Source organism: Myotis yumanensis, unplaced genomic scaffold, assembly GCF_028538775.1.
Source record: "Myotis yumanensis isolate MYYU_CA2020_CCGP unplaced genomic scaffold, mMyoYum1.0.hap1 SCAF_1, whole genome shotgun sequence".
NCBI classification, from domain to species: Eukaryota; Metazoa; Chordata; class Mammalia; order Chiroptera; family Vespertilionidae; genus Myotis; species Myotis yumanensis.
In genome coordinates this window covers 78,807,073-78,825,398 of record NW_027223752.1, presented here as the reverse complement: position 1 = coordinate 78,825,398, position 18,326 = coordinate 78,807,073, and the positions used below count along the sequence as shown (strand labels likewise).

At 46.0% G+C, this 18,326-nt stretch overlaps 1 protein-coding gene across 1 annotated transcript in view; it reads right to left on the bottom strand.

The window, feature by feature from the left end:
* Positions 1-18,326, bottom strand: part of RYR3 (ryanodine receptor 3) — a 398,822-nt gene that overhangs the window by 15,836 nt on the left and 364,660 nt on the right. The window contains exons 87-94 of the mRNA XM_070407843.1: positions 16,145-16,249; positions 14,341-14,422; positions 12,360-13,690; positions 10,132-10,190; positions 7,907-8,075; positions 6,706-6,792; positions 5,753-5,953; positions 2,387-2,517 (exon numbers count right to left, since the gene is read on the bottom strand). Coding sequence (XP_070263944.1) covers positions 2,387-2,517; positions 5,753-5,953; positions 6,706-6,792; positions 7,907-8,075; positions 10,132-10,190; positions 12,360-13,690; positions 14,341-14,422; positions 16,145-16,249 — 2,165 coding nt within the window. The remainder of the gene's footprint in view (positions 1-2,386; positions 2,518-5,752; positions 5,954-6,705; positions 6,793-7,906; positions 8,076-10,131; positions 10,191-12,359; positions 13,691-14,340; positions 14,423-16,144; positions 16,250-18,326) is intronic.

Genomic DNA, 18,326 nt, shown 5'->3' with positions numbered 1-18,326 from the left:
TACTGGTATTTTGGGGCCATCTCATCTTGTGCTACAGACACAAACATTACTGATAATTGCAGAAAGCTTACCAAAGAATTAAATTATTTCATAGTGCCCAATATTTCTTGCCGTAATGTTCAAGGATCCGAAATGGAGCTTGACTCTCTTCCTTATCTGAAGAGTGGCAGGCAGAGGCTTTGTGATTGAGGCACAGGCACTCACTTTTCCCCTGCGAGAAGAGTCTTCCCTTTCTAGAAACTATCTACAAAGCTCAGTCATACCTTTGTAGAGCTGCCTCTCTCAGTCTGCTGACCATCTTTGGGGAAGAAGCAATTTCCTTCTTCTAGGGGTCAGAGCTGTTGTTTCTAGATGTGCCTGTTTTATTTTTTATTTATTTATGGATTTATTTATTTACTTATTATTTATATTTTATTGATTTTTTTACAGAGAGAAAGGGAGAGGGATAGAGAGCTAGAAACATTGATGAGAGAGAAACATCAATCAGCTGCCTCCTGCACACCCCCCACTGGGGATGTGCCCGCAACCAAGGTACATGCCCTTGACCGGAATCGAACCTGGGACCCTTCAGTCCGCAGGCCGATGCTCTATCCACTGAGCCAAACCAGTCAGGGCAAGATGTGCCTGTTTTAATTGTCACAGCTAAGTCGCCTTTGTTCACCTATCCAGCTCTATTTCTTTACTTTCTTTCAGGACATTAGTTTATCTCGCAGTTCTCACTTTCATAATGAATACACTAACATTAGAGCATTACCTTCACTAATGATGACCATCCTATCTAATAAAAGAGAAACATGGTAATTAGCCGTACGGCCGCTACCCTTCCCATTGGCTAATCACTGAGATATGCAAATTAACTGCCAACCAAGATGGCGTCCGGCAGCCATGCACTGAAGTGAACAGGGAGGCTTGCTTGCTCCAGTGATGGTGGACTCCAGGACTCCAATGTTCCCTGCCTGACTTGCCGGCCTCTCAGCTGCAACTCTAAGCAACTATGTTGCAAATATAGAAGCTAAACAAAACTCGAGAAACCTGCGTTAGTCAGCCGGGCTTCAGCCAGCCGGACCGCAACATTGTATCAAATACAGAAGGTAAACAAAGGCCAGAAACCTGCTTTCAGCAGCGAGGCCCAGAATAAAAAAAGAAAAAAAGAAAAAAAGGAGTAGTTGGGAGCTTCAGTCACCCGCCAGCCTGAAAACGGCCCTCAGCCCCTCACCCAGACTGGCCAGGCACCCCAGTGGGGACCCCCACCCTGATCCAGGACACCCTTCAGGGCAAACCAGCCGGCCCCCACCCGTGCACCAGGCCTCTATTCTATATAGTAAAAGGGTAATATGCCTCCCAGCACCGGGATCAGCGAAGCCGCGAGGCCTCCCGGCACAGGGATCAGCATGACAGGGGGTAGCGCCCAAACCCCCTGATCACCCTGCGGCTCTGTGTGTGATGGGGGCGGGGCCACAACCTCCCTATCTGCCCTGCTCTGTTCGTGACAGAGGAAGCTGCCCCAACCCCCTGAACAGCCCTGCTCTGTGCCTGATAGGGGGGAGCTCCCCAACCCCCCGATCGCCCTGCAGCTCTGTGTGTGACAGGGTGCAGCACCCCAACCCCCTGATCCACCCTGCTCTGTGTGTGACAGGGGGCGGTGCCCCAACACCCCTATCAGCCCTACTCTGTGAGTGACGGGGGGAGCTCCCCAACCCCCTGATGGGCCCTGCTCTGTACATGACAGGGGGGAGCTCCTCAACCCCCTGATGGGCCCTGCTCTGTGCATGACAGGGGGCAATGCCCCAACTCCCTGATCGGCCCTGCTCTGTGAGTGACAGGGGGTGACGCCGCAACTTCCCTATCGACCCTGCCTTGAGTATGACAGGGGGCGTTGCCCCAACCCCCCAATCAGCTGTACTCTGAGTGTGACTGAGGGTGGCATTGCAACCTCCCGATCCGCCCTGCTCTGTGCATGACAGGGGGCAGCGCCCCAACTCCCCAATCGGCCCTGCTCTGAGCCCGACCAGGGGCTGCACCTAGGGATTGGGTGTGCCCTCTGCCACCCGGGAGCAGGCCTAAGCCAGCAGGTCGTTATCTCCCGAGGGATCCCAGACTGCGAGAGGGCACAGGACGGGCTGAGGGACCCCCTCCTCCCCCCCGAGTGCACAAATTTTTGTGCACCAGGCCTCTAGTTTTTTGAATAGTTAGGGAAAGGGAATGACTAATAACTTGATGCCACCATGTGCCAGGCACTGGGCCAAGCATTAATATCCCCAGACTGTAGAAGGTGGTATTCTCATCCCTCTATTACTGAAGAGGGAACTCAGGCTTAGAAGGCTTGGTGGGGGGGGGGGGGGGGGGGGGGGTGGCAGGGGGGGGAGGGAGGGAGGGGATAACTTACGGTGTGTTGATTACCAAGCGGTCCCATTGCCCCTTGATGTCATCTTCTGATGGCTGTTCGGTGATATACAGGCCATCAAACTCCAGCTTCCTGGCAATTTCCTTTTCTCTTTTGAATACCACCAAAGGGACCTAGGAGGGGAGGACACTGTTCCTCAGAGAAGGCTTCCTAATTAAAGCACTCTCTCCTACACATTTCAATAAACTGTCCTTCCACCTTCAGGGCAACAATCTCCTTTTTGTGGGATTCTTAGGGTGCCTAATTATGTGTCCAGAACCAAACCTCTTATCACTCCTTGGGCTAGTACACCTTCCTTTCCAAAAGCTGATCTCACTTGCGCCACCCTTTAAGGTTTGGGTCAAACAGCTGATATTAATGCAAACTGGACTCCTTGAGTCATCCTAGTGAGAAGGCCATATGCAGATGGGTCCCTGGGGCGGAATGAGTTAGGTCTCCTCAGACTCCTAGGCTGGAGTTGAACTGAAAAGGGATGATAGACTATTCTAGAGTTGATTAGTCAGCCACGGGAATACCATGAAATGCCCCCCCCCCCCCTGCCCCCTCAGTGGCTAGGGTCATATTCACCTCATGGCTTTGAAATTTGGTGAATGAATTTGGTTTGATGGACAGAATGAGAAGGCCCACTGGGCGCTGTACATAGTCTTTCTGGATTGAGGTTTTCTTCCTCAGAGGCTTTGCCAGGAGAGTGCCTGCCAGGTAGGAGCGCTCTTATTCGTTCTCAACAATCACTCCCTGTTGTCTTATTGTTCTAAGTCTGATTTTAGGTGCCAAGTGGGTGGCTATAGAGATCTACCACACAGAAGGGTGGGGAAATAACCCATCACCCCAACTCTCACCAACACACACACACTTCAAATATGGGACAGAGTTAGTGAGGTCAGAGGCTACTGCTGAAATCCCATGGGAAATCAGAAAAGCCAGAGCACCTCTAGCTGGAAAAGCTTAACTCAGAACCAGGCTTTCTCATTCGCTGGGAAGCCACTGGTTACTTAGCAACATCCTTGAGACCTTGGTCTCCAAACAGTTTCTTCCAATAACTCTTCCTTAAAGCTAATGACATCCACATGCCTCACACTGCCACTTTATTTCCAAGACAAAAAGACAAAATTTAGATCATGATTTGTAAAGCATTACCTCTTGCTCTTTCTTCTTTAAAACAATGAAATGACACAGAGGAAAGAAAAGACTAATGCTAGGAAGATGGCAAAGGCTAATAATAGGCATCGCACACTGGGAGGAATCAATGACTGCTGTCAGCTAATGGATGATGTGGGAGGGGGAACAAAGATAAAGCTACGCTGACTAACTTCTGCTGTATTTTGAAATGACTCTGAATAACAATAATAATATCAAGTTTTAGAGCTGTTCTGGTCTCTGGGATTCAAAGCACTCCTCTTCAGTCTTCTAGGAGTTTGTATGGCTTTGTAAGTAGGATTTGCACGTTTTATTCCCTGGAGAGTGTTTCTCTAGGCCAGCAGTGTAGTTGCACCCTGCACAACAGGTGAGCTCTGGGACGGTGACCTAAGGAGCAGCAGCTGGCACTCTTAGTTGCTCTCTGATGTTCTGAGTGCTTTTACACATAGCAGTTCATTTAATCCTCCAGCAATGTTCAGGGATCGGTGGTATTATGATACTCACTTTTACAGAGGAAACAGAGAGATGGCAGGTTAAATGGCTGAGCTGTGAGTCCAACCCAGGTAGCCCGGCTACCAAATCTGTGCTTTTATTATTACAGTGGGGTCCTCTGTGTGGTTTAGGGCAGCGGTCGCCAACTTCCGGACCTCACAGGCCACCAGTGGTCTGCAGACCACCAGTTGGCGACTGCTGGTTTAGGGCACACGCTCTCTTCAGCAGGGTAACTGAACTTCCTACATGATACCATAGTTCACTGGGAAGTGAGGGCCACAAAGATAGACATATATTTCCTGGGTTTTTCCCTGGAAGGAAATGGCTTGGTAAAGAGCCAAGGAGATGTCCTACTAAAGAGAAGTAAAAAAAAAATGCAAAGAGAAAAATATGTGGGATAGTAGAAAAAGAACTGGACTTAGAACACCAAACACAGAATGACTGAAGACTCACGTAACTGTGGTAGTGTCTGAAGACATAACCGTGGCCCTAGCAAACCTGGTCTCCTAGTATTAATGCCCTGTGCAGCCCTCCTCACCCCTGAGCCACAGTGAAGCTGGGCCGGCCCTGTGACTTGCTTTACCCAGAAGAATGCAATAGAAATGACACTGGCAGTTCTGGGGCTGGGCCTGGGCCTGGGCCTGGGCTTAAGAAGGGCTAGCAGCTTTCACTTCTGTGCTCTTTTTGGAAACTCCAAGGCACCAAATACAAGAAGTCCAGCTACCCGGCTCGGGAGAGAATGTGGAGAGGCACATGGACAGGGCAGTGCCCCGAGTCTGCATGGAGAGGCCCAGCTACGCCAGCCTGCCAGCCGCTACCTCTCCACTGTACAGGCGTGAGCCAGTGCCACCGTGGACAGTCTGGCCCAGCTGAACTCCCACATGCTTGCTGATGCAGCCGCCTTCACATGGAGCAGAGGAGCTGCTCAGATGGCCCAGCCAGTTCACAGAATCAGAGCGATCAAACATCATTTTCAGCCACCAAGTTTAGGGTTGATTTGTTATCAGCAAGAAACAGTAACTGAAACTGTAACTCATTAAGTTTTCTTCTAATGTCTCGAAGAGTTAAAACCTAATAATTTTTGAAAGGCGAAAAGCATTTTTGTAAAAACTCCAATATAAATGCAAAGATCAGAAGAATCTCACATGACAAGGTCCATGTGTGATTTAGACTGATGCTTCTAATTTTATGATATTCTACAAGTGGAGCCTGAAATGGGACTCAGAGAGCAAGGCTTCTCTAACAGTGTGGATGCAGATCTCCTGGGGATCATGTTACAGTACAGATTCCAATTTAAAAGGCCTGGGGCGGGGCCCACAATTGTATGGGTCACCAGCTCCTAGGTCAGTGATGGCGAACCTTTTGAGCTCGGCGTGTCAGCAATTTGAAAAACCCTAACTTAACTCCGATGCCGTGTCACATATAGAAATTTTTTGATATTTGCAACCATAGTAAAACAAATATTTATATTTTTGATATTTATTTTATATATTTAAATGCCATTTAACAAAGAAAAATCAACCAAAAAAATGAGTTCGTGTGTCAGAGGTGACACGCGTGTCATAGGTTCACCATCACTGTCCTAGGTGATACCCAGGATGCTGCTCCACAAACCTTAGTCTCTTAGCAAAGTCTTAGAGAACCAAGGGCTGGCTGGGCTCAGAAATGATGCCTCCTCTCCAAGGAGTCAGATTAGATTCAGAGTGGACAGCAACTCACCTTGAGGCAGCAATAGCCCACCACGCAGACTAAAGAGATGATGGTGTGGATAACGGCCAGCGCCCGCAACGTTGGGGCCATGTACCCAGTGCTCTCCTGAAGGACAAAGAACACCATCGCTTCCTCCTCCTCGTCGTCACTGAAGGAATGCCACAGGTTCACCACATCCTCTGCCTCCTCTTCTAAAGGCTCTTCAGTGACCTGGCCAAGACACACACTCTTACAAATACCAGGAAGAGCATCCGCCGTTGGGTCTGTCCACGGACTTTATGTGGCTGTGCAAATAGCGGTGACTCAGCATTACTTGCTGAGTGTGAGATTTTGGGGCAACTTATTCCTAGGAATCCCTAGTAGCTCTAATAATCGCAAACAACACTTTAAATAGACAAAATGTATCTTTTGAGAGAAAGAAAAAATATTTAAAAATTAGGGAATTTTTACTAAAAATTAGTAAAGGCCTATCATTCATGAATTCATTCCATGAACATTTATTATGTGCCTGCAGTGTACAAGACCCACTTATCAATGCTCCACATCTTCATTTCTCTTGATTAGTCCCTCCTTCTCCTCATTCAGAAAACAACTGTTAATTCTCCCTTCATAAGGGTTCTAACATGGGGACCAACTATAATGGCTCTCTCTGTTACCTTATTCCTCAAGGAAAGAACTGCATTTTGAAATGCCTTCCAGTTCCTAATAAAGGCGCAAGGACATAGTAGATTCCCAACAAATATTTGAAGAATTTATTAGGTAATGAATAGAACAACTGTGAACTACTGGAATAGTGTCCTTGCAGGCAGTCTCTCCATTCTTCCCCTTGCTGAAGATGACACCCTTTTTAGAAGCCAGTGTCTTAGAAATGTCTTTAGATATTAGAATCTTAGCTCTAATTTCTATTATTTTTTTTTTAAAGTAAAGTACATTTAGTAAAAGACCTTTGAATGAAGTATCACCTTGTAAAAGAGCAGGATGAAGTTGATAGCGAAGGCTACAAACAGAGCGAGGAACCTCAGGTTGTAGAAATTCCTGGCCAGGTAATGCTGAAAAGGAAAGGACAGGCAGAGGCGAGGAGCTTTGCAAGGAAAAGGGAACTTCCTTCTTTCACACAGAAGTTTGCTCTGGATAGAAGTTTACACGTGAATAGTTCTTCTCTTTGGTAACCAGTATTCTAGGACAATTCTGGCCTTCTTGGGACTTATTTGAGAGAGGACCCAAAAATGATGATTTAAAAAAAAATTGCTTAGAGTGATGCTCAAAGGAACCCTGGCCCAGCTTGTCCTTCAGGGTGCCAAATGCCAGGCATGCCACCAGCAGACTCAAATGCTGCTATAAAGGCATGCGTGTGTGTGTGTGTGTGTGTGTGTGTGTGTGTGTGTGTGTGTATACTGAGCACGTCACACAGAAATTAGTCTTTTGGGACATTATGGGTGATCTAAGTTCACAAAAGACCTCTCTGCAGTTCCTACCCTGCATACAACCAGACTGACCTCAGGTGCCTGGCCTTTTGTAAGTCACAGTCCCAGAGCCCCTACCTCTCCCTTCTCAGGGGCACCATTCCCGTCCTCACTGCCATCTTCTTGGGAAGATCAGCATCTGAGGACTAGGGTGCAGCTGCAAGGGGAAAGCGCTCAATCTCTCTGTGGAGGGCTCTCACCGCAGGTGCCCGGGAAGCGGTTGTCCTGGCATCAGCAGCTGTACCTCAGGAGGTAAATCATCCGAGAACTGCAGAAGCTAGGCTGAGGGCTGATTGCATGTGGAAGAGCAGCTTTTGGGGGCTGTTGTGAGAACCCACCTAACATAGGTAGATTCTTTCTGCATCCCTAATGGTCCAACTACTCGTGAACTTTGGCTGAGGAGCAGCTAAGTCCCCACATGACACAGCTAGGAAGAGGAATTCCCATGCTGTCCGAGACAGCACAGGGCAGAGAGGGTACCCACAGCTGGGCAGGGGAGCTGGAGCACTTGGCTTTTGCCAGGTTGACCTCTATTTCATTTCCTCCAACGCAAGAGGAGCAGGTAGATAATTGAGAAGAGGAATGAGAAAGTGAGGAAGCATAACCAACCAAATTGTGAAACAAAATTGTGGTCATTTCTCTAAGGTTTTCCTTGGGCCAACTCCTGCCCCAGAGGTGGGCCCTGGGCTGGAGTGCTTACCAGTAACTTGGTCTGATAGATTTCCAGCCCTTTGAAGAAATTAGCCATGAAGGCTTCAGGCTTCTCGACTTTCTGGCCACGCCGCCGCTTCTTCTTTTTTGTCGCCTCTGCCCACAGGACCTTGGCTTGTTCTTCTCCGGCTGTCTCCTCCTTCTCCCCATCTTCCATGCTGCAGGAGCAAGAAACCCACTTAGCACAGAGGCCAGGGGGAGGCCTGGCCCAGACAGGGAGACTGAATTCAAGTCTGGTAATTCTTTCTTGGGAGGTGGAAACCTCGGCTCTTTATCACCCACGGTGCCTGGACATCGACTGTGCACTTAATGAGTGGTGTCCACTTTGATGAACCATGGTCATAGGTGTACAATAGTTATCAATAAGTTTGTAGTCTTTTTCAGAAATTTGGCTTAACAACTTTTCTTCTTCTTCTTCAGAAAAGTCCTTTATTATCTATTTTTTAAGACTTCATTTGAATTAGCAATAGTACCTATTCTCCAAATTTGTGATAGGGATTAAATGAGATATTGTGTAAAAGACCTTAGCATAGGGCCTGGCATGTAATAGGTATTGAATATATTAGATATCATCATCATTAACATTATATAAAGTTATGAAATGTCAGTGTTTGATAATTTGGCCAGATGGTGAAATTCTGACCTATTAGTGAGATTATAAAATTAACAAGATTAATAAAATGTGTTTATTGTATAGCTGGAGTAAAATGTACTCAGAGCTTGAAAAATACCTATCTATATATATAAAAGCCTAAGCGATCCCTACAACTAAATGACTGGAACAACAAGAACAACAGGTCGACCAGTCGCTATGACGCGAACTCAACACAGGAACTGCTCCCTGGTGGTCAGTGCACTCGTACAGCCAATCTCTCGCAGCTTCTCCTCCCGGCTGGCCAATATCCCGTGGCCCCTCCACCCCTGGCCCACCAACCTCCTGTGTCCCCGTCCCCCCCCAGCCAACCTCCCATGGCTCAGCTGCCCCCCTGGCCTGCCAACCTCCCGCAGCCCCTCCCCCCCCCCCCCCCCCCGGCCAGCCAGCCTCCCTGATAGGCCTCAATGGGATCCCACCCATGCATGAATTCATGCACCGGGCCTCTAGTTTCTTATATTACTACTAGAGGCCTGTTGCATGAAAAGATTCGTGCAATAGGCCTTCCCTTCCCCTGGCTGCCGGCACTGGTTTTCCTCTGGCACTCGGGACCCAGGCCTTCACTCTGGCCGGAGCCGCCTTCAAGCCTTCGCTGCTCCAGCTGGAGCCGCCTTCAGTCCTTGCTCCGCTGCTTCGTGCCTACATATGCAAATTGACTGCCATCTTTGTTGGCGGTTAATTTGCATAGCCCGCTGATTAGCCAATGGGAGGTGTAGCGAAGGTATGGTCAATTACCATGTTTGTCTATTATTAGATAGGACTAGAGGCCTGGTGCATGAAATTTGTGCATGGGTGCAGTCCCTAGGCCTGGCCAGTGATCAAAGCACAAGCGTCTGGCATGGAAGGACAGGTCCCAGTTGATCTCTGGACCCTGGGTGGCCCCTGGGCCCCCACATGCCCCCTTCCACATGGTGCCCAAGTCCCCACATGGAGATGTGGTGAGCACGGCTGGACGCCGCAGGCCAGAGCGCAGTGTGGGCCTCTGGGCCACCCAGTGGTGCCACATGGAAGCTGGGTGGGCAGTGCACTCTCTCCCAGCCAGCCTCGCAGACCAGCTCCTGCATGAACCCATGGGGAACCTGACCAACCCCTGTGGTCCCAGCGGCTGTGGCCCAGCTCACTTGAAAGATGCCACACAGGTGTGGGGCAGGTTCTTTGTGGGAGCCTGGCACCTGAGTGCGGGGGCTTCCCCGGTGTGCAAGCCCGGGCATCCCGGGGGAAGGGTAGCAGGGAGAGTAAGAGCAAGCTCAGCAGACACCCCACATTCTCACCACACCTCCGTCCCCGTCACCTCTGCCCCCAGGTAGCTGGCAAGAGGTCACAGCTCATTGCCGACACCTGCCATGTTCCGTGCCACCCCCTGGGGGTCAGCACACATCATAGCAAGCAGTTGAACTCCTGGTTTCCCTGGTTGAATGACCACCCAAGGGGACAATTTGCATATTAGGCTTTTATTATATAGGATAGCATTACTATAGCTATTTACCACAGCAATAGAATAGTAGATGCTATTAAGAATTGTCTACTAGGAGTTTGTGTCCTCGAAGCTACCAAGAACTTACTCTGCCTTCTCGGGTTCCACTTTTCCTTCTGAGTCATGTGCTGCTTTCATCTCTGCTGCCTAGACAAAAACAACAGTCAGTCAAGTTCTCCCCGAATCAGTGTGTTCATGGTGAAGAGCCATATCGCTGGCCACTTTCATCTCCTTGGTCAGAAGTACCAATGGCTTTCTCTTCTCCTGCTTCTGCTTCTGCTTCTCTCAGGGTCATGGAAAGTGAGTGTCCTGCTACATATCCAGGTGCTCTGGAGAGATGCCAAGACAAACATTTCAAATCTGAAAATTCCACTGCCCTCTTATTATTAGTCAACTCAAAGAGAAAACTTGCGCTTGGATACTGTCAGAGCCTGCAGCAGTGGTCCCATGACCCCATGGGGTCAGGGAGAGATGGTCCAAATCAGAACCTGCTTCAGACAGGATACCTGCCTCGTCTTTAATCCTCTTAGCACCCGCTCCCCTGGGTCCTCTGCCTGACGACCACTGCACTTCAAAGAAAATTCAAGCTCCTTACCGAGGCCTACATGGCTACAGGATCATGGCCTTTCATTCCATCCTCATCTTGCACCACTTGATTCCTTACTTCCTACACCCAGACCTCATTTCCTTTCCTGGGACATTCCAAATCCTTCTCTGCACCAGGACCTTTGCACTAAGCATATCCTCTGCCTGGAGTGTGACTGCTGTGCATGTGCCTGATATCCTTCAGGACATGGTTCATAGGACACCTTGTCAGAAGCCTCCTTGACAGTCCTATTTAAAGTAGGGCCTACATTCACTCTGTAACACATGTCCTTGTTCATTTATTTTAGCATGTGTCACAAATAATAATTATCTTATTTATTTGTTGTCTTCTTCCATTAGAAGTTAAGCTCTATTAAAGCAAAACTGTCTTTCTTATTAACTGAGTTTTCATAGCCTCAGAACACAGCTTGGCATGTAGCAGGCCTTGAATGAATCCAATTATGTTTATGCCCTGGGGCTACATCAGGGAGCCAAATGGAGTAAAGAAATTGATATTATAAAAATGCCTATGGCCAAAACCGGTTTGGCTCAGTGGATGGAGCGTCGGCCTGCGGACTGAGGGGTCCCAGGTTCGATTCCGGTCAGGGGCATGTACCTGGGTTGCGGGCACATCCCCAATAGGAGATGTGCAGGAGGCAGCTGATCGATGTTTCTCTCTCATCGATGTTTCTCTCTCATCGATGTTTCTAACTCTCTATCTCTCTCCCTTCCTCTCTGTAAAAAATCAATAAAATATATTAAAAAATAAATAAATAAAATAAATTTATTAAAAAAAAAATGCCTATGATTCTGATGCTTTCTTCCCTGATTCGCAAAGTCAGGTGAGAGTTCTCTCCTATACATATACTTAGCACCTGGCATTCGTCCTTCCTAATGTTCTTCATGCCTATACAGATTTATTCAATATCTCTCTTTTTCACTGAATTATAGGGACAATGCATTTTTCACTTACCACTGTATCCTCAGAGCCAAAAACAGTGACAAGCACATATTAGCTAGTTAATAAATATTAATGTAATGAATAAAACTTGTCTTTGGGCTCTGATCTCTTTACACTTCTCTCCATACCCTCTTTAGTGCTAGAATGATGCTGTGAGTTGATGCTGCAACAGAGGGAAACACCCATGACCAAGGATTGTCCAAGGACCAACATCCATGACCAAGGGACTCTGAATTACTATTATCTTATTCTCTTAATCTAGTCGACTGACTCAAAGTCCAAATTTAATAGTGGCTGCATCACAATAATGAAATGTCCCAGCCAATTAAGACTCACTGGGACACTGTGCTAAAGTATATGATATCATCTGGACCTTTTGAGACACTGCAGAATTATTGTCTCACTAGAAAAACCTCCTCTTATGTTATACCTGGTTTTCTATGCTTTCAGTTTACTGAATGAACCTGTCTACCATGAGAACTAACCTTCTAATAAAAGTGTGAAAGTAAGGTGAGCATCACAGATCACCATGTTTGAACTCTACAATGTAAACTGAAGACCACCCAGCAATTAGACACCAAGGCATCCATTTACGACTTGCACCCCCAGACATGGTAGAGCTAGAATGATAAGGTCAGGATAATCATAGGAGAGCTGGTGTCTAATATATTGTTGGCTCTCAGGGAATTGGTGTCAGTACTAGTTGCAAAATATAGTAGCAAGTGTTTTTCTGGGCGTAAAGGAAGATGATGGAAACAAATTATGCTTACCTGTACTTTCCTTTTCTTCCGTACAGTACTCTCTAGTGTAGGGGGTTCATCCTTTCCAATAATCTCAGAGAGGTCACCCAAACCCACTTCTGGCCCATGCTTTGAGCCACCTTCTTTCTTGGAGTGGAATCCAAAAAGATCTGACATAATATCCGCATCTCCTTTCTCACCCTTTAAAAAGTGCACTAGTTCCGTGGTGAGACCCGTCTCGGTCACTTCTGCCCTCTCAGCCTCCAAAACATCATCATGGATACCAAATTGGGTTGGATCAGGCATGTCCCCCAGGATCTTGGTCACCCTGATGTTCTTTGCCCCTTCTACCAGGCCCCCTCCAAACACTGTGTTCCAGAGGATCTGAAAGATTCCCCCCAAGATGGTGAAGAACAACTGGAACAGCCCCACGAACAACATCCAGAAGAACGAGAAGAACACCTTTACCAGCTCCTTCACAGTCATCTTTTTCACCTTCCTGTATTGCTTCCTGAGGTTCTTCAGAGTTACCCTCTTTAGAAAGTTGGCAACATTTCTCTTCACTGAGGCACAGGCCATGGCAAATGCAGAGACAGACTCAAAGGATTTGTCATACTCTTCTTCCCCCTCAATCTCTAATGTGTAAGAAGAGTCTTCATCTTCCTCCTCCTCCTCTTCTGGTCTGTCAGTTGAGTCAGATTCAGAGATCTGAGATGCTAACTGCATTTCAAAGATGGTATCCTCACAGAAGTTCACAAACAGCTCCATCTTTTCCTGTTCCCCACCTTCATTGACAACATCGAAGATGAACTGTCGCTTAGATTCCTTCACTTGGGGCTTTTCCCATTGAGTTCGACTGGATTCACTGATCTCAAAATAAACACGCTCAATTTTCTTGGCACCACCCATAATCTCAATGCGTCCTAGGTATGGTTCGAAGTAGTTTAGCACACTTTCTGCTGGGTCCAGCAGACACTTAAGGCGAGAATCATTTGGCATATGCTCCGAGAGATTTGTCAATAACACTGCCACATTAAACCCTATGTCCTTGGCCGGCTCATGGAACCGGTCGACAAAATCAATGTAATTAAACATGTCATTCTCATCAGCTTCTGCACAAGAAAGGAGAAAGTCAATCTCTGACTGTGTGTACTGTTTTTGCCCTTCCATGGCCTTCTGGAATTCTTTTTTGGAGATAATCCCTTTACCATCTGGGTCATATTCTTTGAAGGTGTCTGAGCTGGTTAAGTCTTTAAGTTTCAAGAACATGTCAAAGAATTTCAAGATCATTTCTACATTGGTAGATGACTCTACCAGTGTGTCAACCATCTGCTTGCCAATAGTTCCATTTACCACATTCCCTGTGAGGCAGGTTCAAAAAGACATACAGATATATCAATAAATCCAAACCATTCTGTAACTGGTCAGGTAGCTATTTCTAAAAGACTTATGTGCCAAATCAGTCAGCTCTTTTCAGACTGTGATAATTTGGAAATGGGCAGGAGGGAGCAGCAAGCCATAAAGACTACACCACTAGGAGTCCGGGGGATAGAAACAGAGGGAGAAGGAGATGGCTATCCCAGTGCCTTTTATCTGGCTTGGGGCCTGGGAATTGGTTTTGTTATTAGATTACTGGGGACACATAGGAATAAGTGGTGCCCCTCTCATCCCCTTAGACCTAGGAGAGTGACCAACTAGATGGCTGGCATACACACTGGCAGCCAGATGTATTGAAAAGCAATGGGGAGAGGGAGAGAATAGGGAAGAGCAAAGCTTAGAGGTTTTCCCCAGTTCATTCTGGCTTTCCTATTGTCATAAAATAAGTTGGTTTCAGGCTTTGTCCATCAGACCATGTTCCTCTCACTCATTTTTTGTTGATGAAAATTTGGCTTTCTAACCAATGTTATATGGCATGAATGACCTGCCAGGAGGATAATCTGCGTGATTACTATGGTTAGTGCTTGGACCAATTACAGTTGTGTGAATGCCTAGTTATACCAAACAGCCCAACCTTCCAGGAGGGACAGAAGCATCACCACCATGTCCTGAAGGAGATCCAAGAGTTCCTTCAACAGCTCGATCTGACTGGAATCCTAGAACAGAAACAGGAGATACCCCTGAGCTATCTGATCCCTCAGCAAAGTACAGGGCAGCGAGCAAGAAGAGCCTGCTCTGGAAATGCTAGGTGAGGGTCGCGTCAATCTCGGGAATGAGTTCCCTTCTCATTGTGAATGCGGACGTCTTACCATCCACTATTTGTAGCGCCGGGAAGCTGCCTGCAGCAGAGCATGGCCAATAGCATTCCTTTTCAGCTTTCCTTTTATTAGCACAACGTGGCAGATTACCACTCGTTGTCCAAAACTACTGAACAACCCAATCCACCAAAGAGCTGTTAGGTATCTCTATAGTTTATGTTGTTGTGCTTGATACTGGAGAAATGCAAGTGAGCTTTTTGGGAATACTATTGCAATCCAATTAAGGCATTGAGGCTAAAATCACTAAGTGGGTTCTCCTTTTTTTTAATGGATTAATTTAGGTTCTCCTGATTCTAGTTGGTGGTGATCTGGGTGCCACTGGTCCCTTAAAATGTTATATAATTGAGGCTATTCCTCCGGATGGTTTTGATACTAGTCTGTTTGGTTTTAATTTCAGCATTGCAGACAGGGCACTGCCAAGTTAGCACTGTGCTTTGCACCCTACATCACAGAAGGAAAACAATCCTTGGAGGATCTGAGGTGGGCAATCGGAGGTGAGATTAAAAAATGCATCTGGGCCACACTCCTTTTACAGACTCTCTTTGTAAAGACAGTTATTTGTTTAGCTCTTTAAATTTCAGAGGGACATCCCCCAGCTCTGGTGTATGTCACAGCTTTATACGAAATAGATGTGTAGAATATTTGAGCTGGAAGAGACCTCAGAGATCAGCTATTCTAAATCCCAATATTTTACAGTTGATGAAGCAAAAAACCAGAAAAGGGAACTGGCTTTCTGAAATTTACTAGTGAGGAGGTGGCAGGACCTGTCTCTGGAGCCCCTCACCATGCTGCCCCTGCTGGGTTGACATAGGAGTCAAGCAGCTGACATGTTACTGCCGAATTAGCAGCCCTCCCAAGAACTCTCTCCTCCCATAAGGCCAGAGTCAAAAGGGGAAAAAAATGAAAGGGTTAAATAGCACATTCCAGAAGGGAGGAGGCAGATGTGACAGCCTTGAACATTGTAGGTACACATTATTAAAATTGATGCTACAAATGTTATTCTAATCAGCCTGAAACATCCTGAAGTTCTCCCTCATGTGTTGCCATGGAGAGAGACGATCATCTACTACATACACTACATTTATTTGTTCATAATAAATGCTCTCGGCGAGTCTGATTCATCTTGCCAGAGAGATGGGGAGTGGAAAGGAGAGGCGGAGGTGGAGAGGGAGGGGGAAGCAAAGGTGAGAGAGAAGGCATAGGTGAATTAAAGAGACATGCGGATAGCTGACAGACCAGACAGGGCCATCGATTGTTATAAACTGACAAAGCAGTGACAAGGAAGCAAAAGGATTAGCACCATAAGAAGCAAATGTTGAGGCAATTATGAAATGGGTAGGTTGGTGGGACACAAGGAAGGAAGCTGCATCCATGCAAAAGCCCGTCTGGGACATTCACTCCTATCTCCCATTTAGACCCATGGTTTTAAAAATGAGCCCTAATCTGCTTGACTTTTTCAGCCAGTTGATCAAGCAGCCACATCCACAATGGGAATACCAAGGGGGTGAGGATTAACTTAGCATTTCACACCAACAACTCACTGGGGACAGGCCACAGTACCTGAGAGAGTTTCATCTGCATGTTAGCAAATACATGGAGGAAGCCGACCACTGCATCCCACAGCCTGCTGTGAGCCAGGCTCTGCTGGTTCCCAATGCAAGGGCCCTGTGGAGAGAAGGACATCCTATTTCACTGAAACATCATGAGCTGCTCTGAAGGGCTTAGGAAGGGCCTGTGACACTAGTTTATATGAACAGATAGCTCCTCCCCAAAATCATATATTTTGTGCTCAATATTTCCCCAAGATTTTAACACCCCCATCATAGGATCCTATGTCTAACAAAAGCCACTAGGAATTTCATAGTCCAGCGATGTCTGGAGATTTTCTTTTAGCCTTAGAATATGTTCTTCAAAGAAAATCTTACACTCAAGAACATCATTTAAAAAAGCTCAGTGCTCTGGTTGAACAAGACTGCAAGACACCCCTGCCCACTTTCATCCACACCTTGGCTTACAAGGGGTCTGAGGAACTCAAGGGTTCTATGGAGCCCACTGTGAAAATCAAGCCCTAGCACATCTACTGTTATCTGGCAAAGCTACCTGGAGAATGCTATGACCACATGGTTATCTACTCAAATAAAAAACAGAACAAACCCAAAACACCGAATAATATTCCTGGTCAATTACTTTTAGGATTTTCCTACCATTAACCTGAACTTCAGGTATAATACCATCTCTATCTTTTCTGAAAGCCAAACACAGAGGGAAGACAATGACCAGTTTGCATTTTTCCTGTTAATATCCTTTCCAATTTTTGCAGATCATTATCGATCTGATATTTCTTATTGTAAACTCTTCCTTATAGTTTATTTTTCCTACCTTTTAATCAATTCCTAAATCACCCTTCAGTAAGAAATTTCCAAAAAGAACACTGATACTATCTCATGTTCTGGAAGTGTCTTGACAGAATTCTCAGGGAAGAGGTGAGCAGGAGAAATATTGCCTGCTTCCTTAAATCACATAGCCTTATTTAAAAATCACTGTTCATGTACATTTGGTATCTGATCCCTAGAAACCTCTAGATTCTTTTTGGAACAAAACCCTTTGTAGAAAGAAATGCACAAAGTGTCTGCTTTACGTTAGGGTTAAGTGCTGCATAGGACATTCTGAAAATTGGAATGGGTTCTGCAGAGAGCAAATCAGATGCTTGTCAAATCTGTTCAATGGTCTTCGCAGGCATCTCACATTCTGTGACACTTCAGATGAGTCACCTGTTCCTAGGTTTATCTCTCCATGTTTTTACCATCTTTGGGTGACAATGATCAATCTCTCCCTTAAAATCTTCCTTTAAATTTAATAGTCTTAGTTTTATGGTTATCTTAGTAAGCAAATATGATCTGACTGTGCCAATTGATTCATCCTACGGATCTTTAAGAAATGTATGTAACATCACTGAGGACTGTGACATGGCTACTGATTTTATAGCAAATTATGCCCCACTATGTCCTCTTTGCGTGGTAGCTAGACTGCTGTAGGCAGTGAACAGAGAATACTGTGAACAGAAAAAGAATCCTGCAAGTTCTAGACATTCAACCTGAAGTTCACTTGTGGACTTAACTGCCATTCACATAAGCTTATGTGCTTCTGAAGTTACCTTATCCACAGAGTTCATTTCTGACAAATTCGTAGGATGTCATTAATTCTGTTTTTAATCTCAAGGTGATATCATTTATGCCTTTATTCCTTCATTCTAGCAATCATTTCTCTACTCCACTGTCCACACTTATGGAACACCTATGACGTAGACATTGTGCTAGAAATGAGGAATTTTAAATTGAATGAGAACTTTTTTTTTTTTTTTTTTTGAAATGGTCCTTTATTTATGTTTTTTTTTTTTTTAAATTTTTCGCTTAAAGTATTACAAAGGGTATTACATAAGTGTCCTTTTTTCCCCCCCGCCCTTGACAAACCCCTACCCTCCCTTACCCCCCAGTGTCTTATGTCCATTAGTTATGCTTATATGCATGCATACAAGTCCTTCGGTTGATCTCTTACTCCCCTCCCTCCTGCCCCCCAACTCTCTCTGGCCTTCCCACTGCAGTTTGACAATCAGTTTGAGGCAGCTCTGCCTCTGTATCTATTATTGTTCAAAAGTTTGTAATGGTCTTTATTATCCATGAATGAGTGAGATCATGTGGTATTTTTCCTTCATTGACTGGCTTGTTTCACTTAGCATAATGCT